At 38.6% G+C, this 18,277-nt stretch overlaps 1 protein-coding gene and 1 long non-coding RNA gene across 2 annotated transcripts; both read right to left on the bottom strand.

Moving 5' to 3' along the window:
* Positions 1-3,388: 3,388 nt before the first annotated feature.
* slc7a9 (solute carrier family 7 member 9) lies at positions 3,389-18,118 on the bottom strand. Its single transcript, XM_029278915.2, has 13 exons — positions 17,988-18,118; positions 14,302-14,421; positions 13,240-13,387; positions 10,439-10,681; positions 9,205-9,330; positions 9,014-9,113; positions 8,232-8,276; positions 7,910-8,033; positions 7,573-7,676; positions 7,251-7,347; positions 6,974-7,123; positions 5,724-5,898; positions 3,389-5,595 (listed from the first exon to the last, which is right to left on the bottom strand). The coding sequence occupies exons 1-13, from the start codon at positions 18,090-18,092 to the stop codon at positions 5,543-5,545; spliced, it is 1,590 nt and encodes a 529-aa protein (XP_029134748.1). The 5' UTR covers positions 18,093-18,118; the 3' UTR covers positions 3,389-5,542.
* On the bottom strand, positions 11,253-13,233 carry LOC136178600 (uncharacterized). The gene is made up of 2 exons (XR_010665979.1): positions 12,001-13,233; positions 11,253-11,889 (listed from the first exon to the last, which is right to left on the bottom strand). It is a non-coding gene; the product is annotated as an uncharacterized lncRNA (long non-coding RNA).
* Positions 18,119-18,277: the final 159 nt, after the last annotated feature.

Consider the following 18,277-nt stretch of genomic DNA (forward strand, 5'->3'; position numbering starts at 1 on the left):
AAAACTTGGCTAGTAAAGAACTAGCAGGCCTACCTGATGTTTCGTCAATGTCATTTTATGTATTTCATTGTAATAAAGTTTAGAAGGGCTGAAGGATATGTGGTCTTTAGATTTAGAGCAAGGTTATGTCCGTTTTTGCAACATGATAGACAACATTTACCGTCTCACACATGAACATTTCAATTCATGAATTAAAAACACACCCTTGTCTTGACATGCCTGTATAGTTTAAAGTTGATAATGTTTGCTAACATTTGCAAACTTCAGATACTGAACTGAAGTACTTTTCCACACATGTTAAGGTTTAATTTCAAGATAATGTAGAGGCATTGCTTCAGAAAGTTGTGGAGTAACATAAGTCTGATGCTAAAGACAGGAGATGTAATCCAGGTTAAACAGGTTTAATTGTAAAAGTTGTTGATTACATCATCACAGGGTAGAAAAACTATGGCTGTTTTTGAAACTGCCTACTGCATACTACTGGTGAATGTAGTACTGCATACTGCCTTCGACAGTAGTATGACTAGCAGTCTATGGTTATTTTTGCAGTATGCCAGGCTGGTTTCTGGTTTTGGAATGCAAAATTTACAACAGCCTGCAGCTGACAAACACTGCTAGAGTGTAGCACCCTCTTACAATGTGAAAAAATCTGACAAGTGCTCCATTTGTATTTTTCAGAATCAAAACACCATCACTGGTGATATCTTTGTGTGGTGTGGTCTGATTGTGATTATTTCCCCTGTTACTACGTTGGTCATTTCGATTCTCTGACCTGGTGCTTTGAATTGTTGGAAACGGTACTAAGACTGGTCTGATGCATACTGTAAATGTTTTCCAAGTAAATACTACATATAGGTATTTTGACATACTACTAGTAGACAGTTTTAAAAACAGCCAAATTGATTCCCTCCCTAGTGCGGCTCTCTCTCTCCCTCTCTCTTTCTCTGCAACTCACCTGCACATGAAGTCACTCAGTCTTTAAAGATAGCATATAGTGTTGTAGTAGGCTACTCAGGATCGGTCTCAGTCTCATGACCACTTTTAAAGGATTCGTCTCAGAATCAAAAGCAATTTTGGTCTTGTCTCTGTCTCAGGCTGGGTGGACTCCAGATTTTAAATCAAGACCACCACTGCTATTTTTCCACATCATTACTGTGATTAGAAAAGAAAATGCCCCGTTCTAAAACAATGAATAACTTTAATTCATTTGTTGTTTGATGTTTCCCCCAGTTACTCGGGCAACCTTCCTGGTGTTACAATCTAAGTTAGTTACCTGCCCCTGGCACACAACGATGGAGACGATTGGAGGAGAGGCACCTGAACAAACTCAAATCCTGAGTATTCAATATTACCAAAAATACTGATTCGGGACTGATTTAAAAAAACGTTTTATTTTAACTTTCAGTAAATAAGCACAAGATCTAACTTCTGGCAGCACACATAGAAAGACAAACAAGCATTCATGATGGCTGAAAGGCTGTCAAAAATCGTTGAATAAAGAGACACTACTTGTGAGAGAACAGTCATTTGAAACATAATCATTCAAACTAGGAGCATTTTTTCATTATGTTCTTAACACTCAAGGCAATGCTTGGACATTTCTGGGAGTGATGCCAGGTGTGGGTGAGCCACAAATCTGGGGAACATGTCTGTTAAAAATGGATGTGGATGCTCTACTGTAAAAGGATCACAGTGAACGTGAAAATGGCTCAGGCTCACTTCACCCTCTCTGCTTGTTCAAGTGTGCCCTCCAATGGAGGAAAACGGGTCATGTTGACAAAACAGTCTCCTCTGCTGGATATTGAAGTGCTACTTACTCCCACCTGTGTTTGGAAAATGTAAAAAAAAATGTTGCCGTGATTTAATTTTGTCTGCCCCTGGATGCCATAATCAGTGAGCTGAGTGCATTTAACGTTTGATTACGCTCACTTCCGACCATTTAATCTGGTTTAATATCAAAAATATTCATTCAGGCAAACCAGATAAAAGGTAAGTCAAATGTCAATGATGTCATGTAAAGCAAAACCTTTTCTGATTGAAATCACATATCACCTTGTGTTCTTTGTTGTAACATTATTTCTGATAACTCAAAAACAATCAGAACAGGCGTGGTTTTGATTTGTAGCATGTGTTCATTAGTGAAACCTTACATGCAATTTTTGTAAAGGTCGCTGAATGATTGCGAGGTTCTAATCCAAATGCTAATTCAGTGACTGATTGGAAAATTGGAGTAATATGATGATAATGATATGCAGATGAGTTCTCATCAGAGTCGTCTTCATTAATGAGATGATATTTGAGCGTACTGTACATGCCTGAGTGTGTGCGCCTTATACAATTGAACAAAGTGCATGTGTGAATGTTAGAGCTCACATTTGCTTTCATCGGAATATTTAGCATATTAATGTTCAATCAATCCACCAATGCACTTGTGCAAAGTTTGATTAAGACATGTTACATTGGTAATAAACAGACCGAGGCATCTGCACTTGATTATATGTCACACACTGATTTTATCGTCTTTCAGGAAACGAATATATTTTGGACATACATTTAAAAAAACTGATGCATGATCATGATTCTATGATCTTTTGTTTGTTAGGAGTGTGACGCAGGTAAAGCATCTAGGTACCTAATGCACTTTTGATTATGTCTCTCTGGCAGAGTGATTAGAGTCAATTTTTAATCTCCTATTGTCCTGTGGGGAGGATGAGTTTGTTTCCTATGGGTGCTGCGGTTTCTCTTCCCTCTACCAAAATATGCTGGTTAATTGGTTGACCCAAAAGCACTAAAGAGTCCGGAGAGAGCAGTAACTGCTGGAAGATCAGCAGGGATCCAAAACAATCTTACATGCCCTGTTTTTTTTTGCTTATTTTATGCACTTGTACTTTTCTAAATCTTTTATTAATTTCTGCTGCAGTTTTAATACACAAGTATTATAGATCTTTATGTTATCAAAGCAGGGGGGGGGGGGGGGAACAAAACAAGCATGTTTATAAAGCACTTCAAAGTCTTTTTGACACCATTTTTTTCTCCAGGCACACATTCACGACCCACAGAAAACAGCTCTGAGGCCCACTTTTGGGTCCCGACCCACCAGGTGAGAACCACTGATCCATATAGTAACTTTATCTCAACAAGCTGCCAGGGTGAACTGCTGTTAAACTCACTGTAGCATTCATATAGTAATCCTTCACATAATGATCAATAGATGATTTAACTGCAGAACGTTGGTACATTTTACATTACTCTGCATTTTTACAATGTTGTATTTTTACATGTTGCACTCTAAAACTGATTCAAATTTAAAAGAAAATGTCGAGAAAGATTTGTGTACATTGGACAGATGACAATGTCGGTCAATGTAACACAGTTTGTATGCAGCTGATCAACTTAGCAGGCTTTTATTCATCGTGACATTGAAGTAAACTGTTTATCAGCCTGATACATCAGCAGCAGATAAATGATGCCTCACTGTCAAGCACACTTATTTATAAAATACACACATAGGTGAAAAATAAAACACATCACTTTTGTCTGCTATGTCATTGGTTTTACTTTGGACCTCTGCACATGAAGACATGTAATTTACAACTACAAAAAAATTCACTTGACTCTTTTATGCAATGCTAATAAATCCCAGAACAGTAATGACACTAAATTGAGGGATGGTCTTGCATCATCTCAAAAGCACTTCAGCACAGAGACACAACTTCTTTTTGAAAGTCCTGAGCAGCTTTACTTCTTTCTTTGCAGGACTGAAATGAAAAATGTTGTTTCTTTCATTAAAGAGTGATGAAACAGAATGTAACTGCTCGTCTCTACTCTAAATTTCAGAAATCGACAAAATATAGTAGTAGGCGTTCTGATGTAAGCGAGGGCATTATGTTATGTTACAGTTATGTGTGCTGAATCATAACTCAGTCTTCAGGTCGGCCACTGGCGGAGAAGTCCTGCATTATTTCAACATGTATTCCGTCTTTCTGTTCAGTTGATTCTGCAGACTCACACCATCTTTTTGACAAAAGCACCAAGCAAATCTAGACAGAGCCAAACACAACAGACTTCACAACCAACATGCTGAATCTCTGCACAGTTCCAGCCTCATTTGGCAGAGGCTACTGAGCATCTTCTCTACAAATGTCTTTTCAGTGCAGCCAGTGCTGATTTACTGCTGCCTCCTCCTTGGCACAGTAACACTCTGTATGGAGAAACCATACCACTAGAGGGCGACAAACAAGAACAAATGCATTTGTAATACAGTCCTATGTTCTTTATGCATATGTATACTCCTTTAACCATGCAAGCTAAGGTGGTTAACAGCACATCATTTTGACAAAAGCACATGCACCCTATCTTTTCTTTCAGTCTAATATTACAACGACCTCAAAGGATATTGATTACAATAACAATAAGGAATCTATTGGGTTGGTGAAAATACATCCATTACTACATAATATAGTAAAAGTATTAATGGTAAGACAGGATATTTACAGCAGTCTGTCAATGCCATTCCAGTCTATCTAACAGCTCTGTACTGCCATCTGGTGGACATTTGGGGTAAAAGGGAAAGACAAACACTAATTTTAATATAATAATGAACACAATCAAAATCGGCATCTTTTTTCATTACAAATGTCTAGAAGTTCTTTGATGTAGACATCACACAGAGTCCATAAATTCATTATTTTTAAAAAAGGAAATCGCCCACACGACCTAAAATACATGATATATTTAATATCTAGATATGTTCAACACCATCAAACACAATGTAGCACCGACCAAGTATATTCCAGTGTGAAAGACAGGAGTGAGAACATTACAAATGTGCAGGCACACAGTTTAAAGAAACGTGTTGTCAATGTTTGTCAGTATTTCTGTTTACAGCCACAGGAGCACATAAATAAACATGTTTCCACATGATGCTGCAGAATCTGCTCATGTCTTATGTTGCATTTAAAATGCTAACCATTTCCCCTAGCTCACATGCAGATGCATGCATATCCAAGTCCTCTAGACCAACCACATCCCATGATCTTTGGATAAAGTATATTTCACAAAACTAAATATAGTAATCTAATGTGTCTAGTGTGTCTAATGCAAACATGCTGGTTAGATCAATAAAAAAAGTGTATCTCAAAAAAGGCCTACCTAACATTCTGTGTTTTATTTTGGTACCTTCACATCACAGGAAGGGTTTTGATAAGTAAGCAATTTATTTCTTTTTGAAGGAAAGACATCTTCTAAACCTTACATTCACACTCCTATGTTCATTTTATAAACAGCAGAGCTGCTCCTATAGGGCACACTCTGAAAACACTCATCCTTTCTTCTTCTTCTGTGAACCCACAAGACAAATGATTTCATCCACCACCTGTACAGGGGCTCAACAACCCAGTGCATCACGTTTAACTTTTATATATGCAGCTTTTCAACAGAGTAGAGCTCTGATGTTTGGCTTGATCCAGTCTGGGCACCAAATTTCTAACCCCCTTTTTTTAAAACAAGACCTGGTTGTCAGAACGGTGGCTTCTCATTCGGTTTAATCCGGAGGAACTACCTCCAGCAGCAGCTGGAGATGCATGGTGATGGGACCTAGAAGGGCATGGAGGTCAACAGCCACATTAGTAGAATTCACAGACAGCTCAACACAACAGAGGACTCTTATTTCTTAAAAAACTCGAAGAGAGAAACTCCAAGTAAAGACAGAAAGGTAAACTCACGCATGATTTTTCTTGCCCATTTGACCTTTAGATGGATGAGAGGGTAGTAGAGGAGTAGTCCACTGAAGATGAAGATAGCACAGTAGAGGTACTCCAGTTCTGGCTTATCAATAATAGGAGCCAAGACTAAGTAGCAGGACACAAGGACTATCAGGCCGGGTATCACAATCGGTACCTTCATGTATGGAAACACACAGTTAAACAGGGACCACTGTGGAATACAAACTTGTAGCATAATTCTGCTCAGGCATACACAAACCCAAACAGAACCCCTTTAAAATAGTTCAATATTAATGTCAGACAGTTGAAAGGTTCTCCTGTTCTCTGAGTAATAGTCACTTTCACAAGATCTGAAGCTGCAAGAAAAGATTAAGAGTGGAACTTTCTTTTTCTTTATTTGAGAGCAATAAAAGCAGAATTGGAAGAAAAAGTCAAAAAGTTGAAGACTAAAATTAGCCTTTAAGGGGATTAATCTGATTCTGCCTGGACATTGACAATGATGTTGAGATGAATCATTTTAGTAAATCTTAGCATTGTAGGCCATATTCACTCAAGGGTGAATATTTAGTCACTGGAATGACTAAACTTGTGTCTGTCAAACTAGTTCTCTAAATGTGTGTGTGAGTACGTATTTTCATGAATTGATTCATCTTGATAATTTTGTGGATATATCTTTAAATCTGTCTACCATCTAAGAGTAACTCTTCTCTCAGGTTCAAGGTGTAACCATATCTATGTAAAACATTTCATGGCAGCAGAGTTACATTTGGTTTGGAGCCAACTGTCTGTTGTAAGCAAAGGTTTGCTAAGAATGAAATGTATATGTTTGACATTTACGAGTCAAGCTGAGGTCTTCCTTCTTGCCTTATAGAGATGTACCAAAGTAGCCAAGAATTTGTGGGATGTACCTTCTAGCAGAATACAAGCAACACTGTGAAGATGAAGACTTGGCCATTCTGCCACTTTGCCAATGTTTGTCAATGATTGTGAGATGTTGGTTGGCATGGGTCAGCGATGGTCCGCGCTTTGTCAGCTATATGTGTTATGTTTCTGTGTTGTCTGACCACGGCTGAATAAATCTATGATGATCAACAGTCTGTTTCACGATTTCATAATTGTCCATCTACTACAGAAACAACCCCCACCTAACAGTGTGTAAAGATAAGGCTCAGTAAACAAAGTATCAGAGTTCATAGATCTGTTTGGTCGAAACACTCTTAGATTAAATTAATCCAATTCACAAGCCTCACCTTCACTGGTCTGTGGAGATCCTTCCTGGTGAAGCGCATGACTATGAGAGCCAGTGCTGCCAGTCCATAAAACCCCCATGTAGCAAAGCTGAAGTAGTTTATGAGAGTGTTGATGTCTGCTGGGATAATGTAGCAAATAGCCAACATACCCTAAAACAGAAAGAAACCAAAGAGAGATGGTCATTTATTTTTCAAATAATTTAATAAAAAAAGACTTGCAGTCATTCATTTAGAGAGGGGAAACAATTGGTGACTTGTTAAATATTCAGAAACTCACATTGAATATGAGAGCAGGGGATGGGGTGTAGTGCTTTAGACTAATGTAGGATAAGATTTTCACCATGTGACCCTCTCTGCCAGACACATAGGCCAGCCTGTGAGGAAAGAAAGACAGTAATATGGTCGTTTTGGTATTCTTGTACTGTATTATTAGTTGTACTTATTGATAATATTTCTAGTCATAATTCTTTAGTGCTGTCTCTCGAGGGGCTTCCCTTCTCAATGTATTGTCAGCAGAAAGTTTTACATGTACAGACAGAAAAGAAGTGTATTGGTAAGTGCTTGTTTTTAATATATTGTGTAAATGTTGTCTCTGTTACCTGCCAGCAGTGAAGCAGCTTCCATTGGCAGCTCCAAATGTAGAGAAGACGACAAAGAGAGGAACAACCCAGGAAAGAGGGTAAAGGACTCTGTCACCAAAAGTCTAAAGAAGTACAAATAATCCAGAAAAGACGAGTCAGCAGAGTTAATCAATACTGAGCTGTTCACTAGGTTTCATCTTTATTTCCCTGGATTTACCAAGAAACATTATGTATGCATGTGGGAGATAATAACTGGTTCCTGCATGGCAACTTTTGTTCATTTATTTTTTTATATCAACACAAAGATTGATGGCTCTCATCTTCTCGATTACCATGACAACCTTTTTTTACTTACCACAGCAACGGCCGGAGACTGCAGGAGTTCAGTGGGGGTCATGACACTGAAGTAAGCGATGTTGACCAGCACATAACACACAGACACCAAAGGGATCCCAATGATGATGGCCAGAGGCAAGTTCCTGAGATTAATAGACAAAAAAATATGTTCAAGGGAAAAGCTTGAATATTGAATATTGTAAACGTCTATGCTCTGCCTCATTTATCCGACACATATCATCTATCTAAACACATGTAAAGGACTTTTTGTTATAACACTGTAAAATGCCAAATTTTCAACCCAGTTTAGTTGGACCAATTGCAAAATGACATTGCCATACCTGTATGGGTCTTTCAGCTCTTCTGTAATAAAATTTAGTTGATTCCTGATAAAAAGAAAACAAAAAAAACAACAGGGAAATAAGGAAACAAGAAACACATGTAGAATACTGCCATGAAATAAGAAATACAGACAACTCAGTTTATTTTATCATAGACAATAGTATCTAAAGAATCTCAAAGCTTGATCACTGTCCTTTGCAAAGGAAACACACTGAAATCACAGTCACCAGACATTTAGCTTAGTTTATCTCAGTGCGATCACCATAAGTTGTCCGACTTACGTGGTACCTCAGTCTCTTTGCCATCCAACTGGCCTCTTTGACCTTCAAACAGCCTGAGACTTATGCCTTCAGCTGTGATCATAACATGACTTTAAAATTGAACGGATCACATCAGGCCACCTCTACAGGTTTCACATCTGCCTGAAAAAAGTAACTGGCAGGGAGATTGTAAACCTCCACTTGAGAGATTAGATAAATAAAAAAAGAAACCTCAATAATGCAACAATGTTCTTGCACAATCTCCAAAACTTGAAGAAGTTTAATGAGGTATCAACTCCAGGCTGATAAAGCACATGAGACACAAGCTTCTTATACGCTCAAATCCAGGCACAAGAATGCATCTAACATGCACAAGACCTGAGGGAACATTAAGGTGGAGTTAGTGCCACTCATGGCCCCCCACTAAATAAATCCAATAAATAAAACTATAAACACCAGAAAGAAGAAAAAGCCAATCGTATCATATAACAATAAAAATTAAAGTGAAGGTAAACTGTTACCATCCATCATACGCAAAAAGCCCATTATAAAATGCAAGCCCGATCGCTCCCACAGATAAAGGTGTGCCATCAAATGCATTCGACAGATTCTCAGTTTTTCCTGGAAAAAAAAAAGAAAATATAAAATAGTAAATAAGTTGTTATGATTTAATGTTGTAGGAAAGGACTACCATTAGTTCAAGGATGCCTACCTTGTGCCAGCACAACGATGCCAGCAACCACTATGACTAAAATGATGAAGAGCTTGGCTGCAGTGAAGAAGTTCTGCACATAGCTCGCCAGTTTCACACTCAAACAATTAACAGCTACGATCAACACTGCAAAGACACAAAAGCGTTATCATAATATACAGTCCATATTCAGACAATTACTGAACTCAGAACTGTCCTTCCCCCTGTCAGCATAAACGTCTTTTAATTGATATTTGTTTATCCTCTGTCATGCTGACATGTTGTGATCAGTTATATAATTAGTTTTAGCATAACCCTTCTGATACATTAGTGATTTAAATGGCCTGTTATTACTGGGGCCTCGGACAAACTTTTTTTTATCTTTATAACTTCAGTTGTAATTGACATATCCTCAAATCTGCACATTTGAAGTCAAAACAGTTAGCCAATGGTTTTGCAAGTAGGCAATACTTAAATCCTAACCATAACCCACTATCTCCTACAATTCATGACTGTGCATTTCCTTCATAGAACATAATGTGGTGAAATGCAAAGCACCTCATGTGTAAGGGTAAGCTAGCTCAATAAGGGGAGGCAGCTACTGATGGTGTATCTTTGTTCATCATTAGCAAAGAAGAGGAAGAGGGAGAGAAGCTAGCAGAGGCAAAAGTTGGGGGGCATTGCATGAATGCCATCAGTTTCTAACTTGTTTGTGTCATGTTGTATTATTAACTTTGTGTTAAGTGCTGGAGTGTACAATCGCCGGATTTATTTAAAGCAAGCACACATAGCAGATAGCTAGCTGACCTTGAGATACTTGCTATAGATGCAAACGTATTTTAATCTCATACCCTGACTTTAATTTGTTAGCTAACTGTTGCTTATTTACACATCCAGGAATTGTGGCGCAATGTGGCTCTGTTTTGGCCTGCATCCACTCCTCAGGACAGTGTCTGTCTCTTTAGCTGCTGAATGCTTCTCTTTGTTCCCTATCTCAGTTAAATAAACATCCACATTAAAATAAATGATTGATAAAATAACAGTTTGATAAATTATAGCCTTAGATGGTTTATGGCTCTTAAACCTTGTATCCACTTATTTTCCAGATCCAGAACAAACAGCATTGTTACTGTTCTCACTCACAGACAGGAAAGAAAGAGTTCAGTGGTCAGTCCTATTTTAATACAGAGTTTTGATCCAAACCTTCTACAAGGCAATGACTATGTTACTGCTTAAAGATGACAGTTACACTTACATATTGCTGCTGCTGACAGACACTTGGTGACAATAACAGGAGGAGTACAGCCATGGTAGAAAGGAGTGGAGGCGTATTCTGCAAAGCTCAGCGTGATGATGGCAAAGGCGGAGGGCTTCAGCACCATGACCGTGGTCCAGGAGAAAAGGTAGGCCACAACTGGGCCATAAGCCGCCATCAAATACGAATACTCTGCCCCCGATTTGGTGATCATGGTGCCAAGCTCAGCATAGCACAGTGCTCCTGTGTAGACAAACGTACAAACATGTACAAAAACACACAGAGATAAATGAAGAGCTGCTCTACATTTTTCTTAATATTAAATTTTAACCTAAACCAAAATTAATGCAAAAATAATGAAGCTCTAAAATCAGAGCACACCATTAGACTGTTGAATACTTAAAGGAAGATTTTCTGTAAAATCTTATATTGAGCAGTTTTTAATTCAAAGACAAATTGCAGCTCATTATTCTGAATAATCAAAACTTTGTCATGTGTTGGGGAGAGTATGCGGCAGTTAGTACACTTATCTTTCACACAGCTGACAAACATTAACATTTACCACCCTCATATTAAAGACCTGAGTATCACACCCTGACCCCCTGAAGAGCAGCTTGTCTTCTTTGCATGGCATGTTGTCCAGTGTTCTGCTGGAACATTTTATCATGTTGTTGTTAATATTAAACACATTGAACAGTAAAACAGTCACTGAATGATAGAAAACCATAACTTTCTGCTCTTGTTAGGGCGCTGGTTTCTCCACTGGTACTTTGAGTGTTGTAACTCTGCACAATGTGGCACTTGAGTCAAAGCATTACATGGAAGTTTACAATTTATTCACATGGACAGAGAAGACTAAGCACACACATCAATCTGTGACAATCTGTGCTAGTTTCTGATGTTCTCCCTGGACGAGATGAGCACATATACATGAGAATTTACAAAAGTGTTAAATATGTTAGGGTTAGGTTTAGAATAAAGTATTATATAGAAAGAAATGTATCTTTTGTTTAAGAATCAAGTTCATCCATGAGCAACCCTTTTGGTTAAACTCTGGACTAGTCAGTATGTTTATTTTTATTTTTTTTACATTTTCTTTTATTTAACCACCAAACCCATTGAGATGGAACATCAATTTTTCAAGAGTGTCCTGGCCAAGACAGGCAGCAGCACAATTAACTTAGTTTCAAACAAACAATGAGCAGCCAAACATAGACGAACAAAATCCCAAAACATATCATGGAGAACATCTACAGCCAGATGTATTGGCATCCAAATCATTTAACATTCTTTTAAAAGCATCCAACAAAATCAGCTCGTTAATAATAAACCTTTTTCCCCAGTTCAGCTCAGACTTTTGGAACAGAAATTAAGAGAGGTCCTGGGATTGAAGAGTGTAGTCCCTGTACTCTTCTGACTGATGAAGGTCAGAATGCATGAAGGAAGTAGACCTAAGATTAAGAATACACCAGTGTTTGAGTCTGCATATGGTCAAAGAAGTTCATCCAACACATGCATACAACAAACAGTGATGAGTGAGGGATTTCAAATGAGTGATGAACCTTTCTTTGTTGAATAGGACAAAAATATGCCAGTGAAGGCTGCCAGCTCGTTTTCAGAGACACTGCAGCACAAGAAGACTGTGTCTGAACTTGAATTAAAAAAACAATTCTTGTCAACTTCTCTCCGCTGAAGCAGCCTGTGAGACAGATTCAGGTTAAACATGTTTTATAAACAGCACTAGTGTTGTGCATGTCGGTCAATGCATAAATCTTATCCTTGTTATCTCAAGTCTTACTGTATACATACTACAGCAGACATGCTGCACTCTATAAAGTCCTTCTGTGGACCTTACAATGATGCCTCATAACCTTTGATGATGGACAGAAAAATTAAAATTAACTAAATTCTCTGGTTAAAATCTTTTTAAGTGCAAAATCGTTTCAACTACTCATGTTATCCGAATAGTACTGGCCAGGGTTTTAACTTAATGATTGTAACTTGTTTAAAATTTAAAATTTAAAAGTTCTTTGTTCATTGATCAACTTAAAATTTGCATGAAACAAGTTTGTCTCCATCTCAGTGACGTCAGCGATTGGTTCTTGAAGCTCACTTTTGAAGCTAAACGAATGCGGCGACTACGTTGGAAATACTAACTCCAACTTACTTTCCATGAACCTAGTAACAGACAAAGAGCTGGAACCAAGGCGAGCCTTAAGTCTCCTACAGCTACAACGCGCAGATCAGCCACGCCTCTTTTATGAATAACTCTTAGCCTTAATATCTTCGAAACAGAGTACAGTGTGTGACAATAAAGGCATGAGCTATGCAGACCTAAAAAGTTGTTTTTAGCAAAATATACGTTTGAACTTGGGTTGTGTATGTGACCTCAGGGGCTTTTGGAGCCAGCCTCAAGTGGACCCTTTAGGAACTGTAATTCTTTGCACTTCTATTTTTGCTTCATTTTTTCAACATCAGAGGATGAAACTTGTTCCCCACCAGCAATACTTTGACAAATCAACTGAATTAGTTTGTGAACATGGACAGAAATGGTAATGCTCAGGAAATGTGCTGTTCATTTGATTCCAATGACTTACATTGATGTCAGTAAGATTATTTTAAAGACTAAATAACAGGATAGCAATATTTGACCCATAAACAAATCAACACAGACATAAATCCTGCGGTTATATTTGTGTCCATACCAGCCCAATCTGTGTGTACTGTATGTTTTTAAGTCTTTATCAAAAGACACAATACACATGGCGAGACACAATGCTGAATCCTGCACTTGTTCTCACCCAGAGTGGCTAACACACCACATGCCGCCCAGATGACGAGGCAGGGTCCCACAGCTCCAGAGTACAGCAGAACAGATTTAGGAGAAATGAAGATTCCTGAGCCGATCATTGTCCCCACAATCAGACAGATGCCACTGAACAGACCCACCTGAGCACAAAAAGGAAAGGAAAAAATATGTTATTTCAAAGGTAACATCTGAACTTTGTTGATTTTTGTCTACTGAACTATTGTGAAACACTAGGAGAAGTGTTGTACATCCAGTGACTCATTTCAACATCTTCATTGATTGGTTCAGAGTTCTGTGAGGGTCACATATCCATGTTCACTAAGAGGATGTAATAAACTGATTCTTGGCTCTCCCTTTGATTTTACCCCAATCACCAACATCATGTCAATATGACCTCATACAACAAATACTTTTTTGACCAAAAACATACAAAACTAGTTATCAGGCCTGGCAGTACTTTGTATATACTGCCTGACTAATTGAACCAGAGCTGCTAGCATGGCTTTTGGCTCTTAGGGTCTTGTTGTATCCAATAACCCTAGAAACTGAATGATCCCTTTCATGTGATACTTGGCCATTTTTTACTTACAAGGGTCCTCTGGAGACGTCTGAAATATGTCCCTAAAGCAATGCATATTTACCATGGATTTGATAATGAAAAGTCGTCATAGCTAACCTGATATGACTCCAGAAGTATAGAATACTTTTTGAGAGGAATCTATGTACGGGTGCTGGTTATTAATTGTTATTAATTGCTTAAAATAATAATCCTAACTAATCCAGGGAAACTGTTTCAGTCCATCTAAACTCAATTAGAGGCTTAGGGGGCTTAGGGGGCCTGGACATCACTCAGAGGATCACTGTAGAGTTAACAAGAAGAGACAGTTGGAGTGGTACAACCTGGTACTCAGTTATAGCCCCCGTTAGCATGAAAAGGTACAGCTGGTGGGATCCTACTGGTGTGAACATCTAATGTGAGTTTTTCTCACAGAACCTACAATGAACAAGGTCAGTTAAACAGGTACACATGCACACCTTCCCACATTATACACACATCTTTTTGAAGCACAGTAGCCTTGGCAGGCTGTTGCTCTTCAGTCAGAACATCCCTGATATGACTGCAGGAGCCGTTCTGCGACTCCTTCCTGATGCTGCCTTCATCCATTTCAGGCGGCTGGGTGGATGAGAAAACACAATCACATATTTCATGTTGTATTTACTCTGATTTTAGTTTCATTTTACGTTGTCGACTTATCTTATCTCATCTTCGTAGATGTATCTTTCAAAGTTCATCACAGCACACAAGTCATAATAAAGTTTAAAGGCCAGGAACAGGAAACCCCGTAAAATGCTACCAGCGCTTCCTTCTGATCTAATCATGAGGCTCGCACTAGTAAAACAACAGTTAATTTTTAATCCTGTGAATTTACTGATTGTGGTATTGCTCCAGATCTTCTGCACTCAGAGTTTGACTTTTGTTAATGATTTCACTACTACACTATTATTGCGTCAAATCAGCTGTTTACACACAGCCAAGAATTTGTAATTAGTAATTTTGCAAAGAAAAAGTGTTCAACTTATTTCTTAAACCATGTACAAGAATGTAAAATGTAAGTGTATTCTGGGAGGATTTTTTTCAAGTTAGATGGGAAAACCATAAATTCCAGTGATGCAACTTGTATGAATCATTGTTGGGAGAAAAAAACATCAATTCAATTCCCTTCAAATTCTAACTCAAGAACACGGACCTTTTTCAGACAGACAGACAGACAGACAGATCAGTACACATGATCATTCTGAACTTTAAAAGTGTGTGTTTATACCAAATCCAATGGTGTTAATGCTGGTAATAAAGAGTATTAAACAACTGACATTCCAATGCAATACATATGCCTGAGTGGAAAATTACTTTTACAGCTGGCTGTCCTGTGATTCATAAATTAAGAAATTAAAATATATAGACATAATATCGCCACAAATGTTCACTTACATATGACTGACCAAAAGACCCTCAGTGCTGCGCCATGATCTTTGAATGTTGTTGTTTTTTCCAGCACAGTGATATGAAGCAACAGAAGATACTGAGACAAGTTTAATGGGGGAGAGCAGGAATGTCTGATGCAAAAGAAAACCATGGGCTCCCCAAGACTGATCACACTCCCCCAGTGGGAGGTTCCTTCATCTGATTGGATATTGTGGACAGCACAGGAAGAGAGGGAGGTGAGTAATGACAGGGAGGCAGATTGTGTACAGTTGTTCACTTTTAAAGTTAACACAATCTGAGCTAAAGAGACGTGGAGTTAACCTGATAGTAGAAGAAAATAGAAATGTGATTACTATTTTTTTTAAACAAATTTGAAGCACTCTTCGTGATGGGTTCATGAATATGGAAAATGACTAATAATAATAACAAACTTATATTATTTGACTTAAACAGTATTACATAGAGTTATAGAATATGACTGAGGTTAATGAGTTTTATTTTTTAGCAACTGTCCTGATCAGTCACTTCTTTTGTTGCTAAGGCAACATTCTGATCCCATGAAGATAGTGTGCAGCCTCACAAAGTTGAATGTGTCTGATCTGATATACAAATTATTCATTTTCAACAGAAAAACTGTGAAACACTTTCCCCCCTTTATTGACCTTAGCTTGCCTGATTTCCTTCACAATGCCTCTTTGATAAGGATACATGACACCCCAGCATGAGTGTGTTTTCCCTTCTCTGCCGTTCTCTTGTCTTACGCAGTCTACTTCTCGCTATGTGGTTTAATGACAGAAATATTATCACACTTGCAAAGTGCAGTGCTTGCAGAAGACATGATCGCTGAGAAGAGATGTGCATGCGCTCCGTGTGACCTTGTTTTTCTTAAATATAGAGGGTAGGATAATACTTTATTGATCCCCAGGGGGGAAATTTGGGCATTGCAGCAGCAAGACAGAGAAGTAGGTAACAAAATTCACAGAATAGGTAAGATAAATACAAGTAAAAAATAATGATGGGAGGTATATATAGAAGAATATAAATATTGAGGTGAACTGTACTGGACAATTAGTTATGTGCAAGTTAAAGTGACCAGTGATAATTTAAAGTGACTAATGTGATCAAAAGCTTCAAGTTAAGTAAACAGCAGTGTATATGACAGTATAATAATAACAGTGCAATTAAAAAAAAATAATAATCTAACATTGTATAATATAATATAGTGCAATAAGATACAATATTATGTTATATACTACATACTACTCAATTGGAAATTTTTGCAACAAGAATAAACCTGTCACGCACCCCATGTACAGAGGCTGTAGTCCCCGTCGCAACAGCTGTGGGTTTAAATCCAACCTAGGCCCATTTCTGCATGTCATCCCCTACTCTCTCCTCTCAACTTTTCATGTCTCTCTTCAGCTGTCCTAGCCAATAAAGGAAACAAATGCCCAAAAAGGAACTTTAAAAAGAAAAGAAAAACCTGTTGCAAGTGTTGTATATAATTTTTGTTGTAGCCTACATATTTTTTCTGTCACCAGATCCATACTAATGACCTGTTTCACTTTCCTTTGTTGGTAGCTTTGATCAGACATATAAGAGAGGTCTAAAGTCAAGCATCGTCTGAGTTGGCCCCCTTTATCCCCCCTGGGTCTGCATGAATTTAAGCTCCAGCTTAAGTTGCAGACTATTGTTTCCCCTGAAATGAGAGGGGGTTTGAGAGAAATATGAAAAGAATTTGTGCTTTTGTAAGGACCAATAATAGAAACATATACACTACAATGTGCAACTCTACACTTTAATGTGAATTATTGTCAATGTCTTCTGTCGGAAAACCAGCAAAATGAATTATAACAAAAAAATGAACTTTGGTTTAATTGTTTAGTAGGAGGCCAAATGTTTGCACTATTTTTGATACTGTCAAAGCATTAGAAAGTTTAAACACAGTTTCACACTGTTATGAAAGAGCAAACAGTTATGATATTCTTATGCCACATTCTTGGCATCAAACCCTAAAGGTGACAACAAATTTCTAAAATGTGCAGAAATTGCTTGTATGGGTGTGTGTGTGTGTGTGTGTGTGTGGATGAAAGAGAGAGAGGAGGGGGAGAGAGGGGGGAGATGGCTTCGTACCCACGTGGTCGCCCTTGAGATGGCACACACCTAACAAAGACCTGGAGTGGCTGAGGCTGAGTTAAGTTCGGCCCTACACGATCTGCGAGTGTACAGATCTCTATGTGTGAGTGTGCAGCCTATGTGTGTACTAGCGCAGTGGTGGAGTTAGTCTCCAGATGTGCGTCTACACGGGAATGTGTGTGTGTGTGTGTGTGTGTGTGTGTGTGTGTGTGTGTGTGTGTGTGTGTGTGTGTGTGTGTGTGTGTGTGTGTGTGTGTGTGTGTGTGTGTGTGTGTGTGTGTGTGTGTGTGTGTGTGTGTTAATTAGAGGAGGAGAAAAGAAGGAGAGACATGCGTGCCTGAAGAGTCCGGATCACAGTTCGAATCCCGCGCGCCCCAACTCGGAGTAAATCCCTTCATTCACAGAAACAACCCAATAGCCGAATTCAACGCTAAACACATATTGGACGCAGCGGTCTGAAACAATAATAAGAGTTTTAAACAGATAAAACTCGGGACGCGGCGGTCCAACACAGAGAAAAATTACAGTTTTCGCATCAATCAAACAATTGTTAAAAAAATAAAAATAAAAATAAAAACACTCTGTAAAGCCAATTCTGCCCAGACCTAATGAAGCCTCACTTGTGAGTCCGGTGATGGTGCAGATCTTGTGTCCGTCCTGGTGCAGAGGCGTTTGATGGCAGCGAGGGTCCCTTTCGGCAAGAGAGGCTCCAATGTGTCCTCCATGGAGTGGGGGGGGGGGTCTACCTCAGGTCCCCTCCAATGAGAAGAGAGCGGTTCCGGTCCTCCCCCTTTCTTCATACGTAGGTGTGAAGTATTGCAGGGGATTCTGGGAGTAAGAGTCCATCTATAATCACAGAGATGCAGGCCCAAGTCCATTGTTTGCCTGTCTTCAGCCTGCGTGCGGCCCA

The sequence above is a fragment of the Labrus bergylta genome, chromosome 3 (assembly GCF_963930695.1).
Source record: "Labrus bergylta chromosome 3, fLabBer1.1, whole genome shotgun sequence".
Lineage (NCBI taxonomy): Eukaryota > Metazoa > Chordata > Actinopteri > Labriformes > Labridae > Labrus > Labrus bergylta.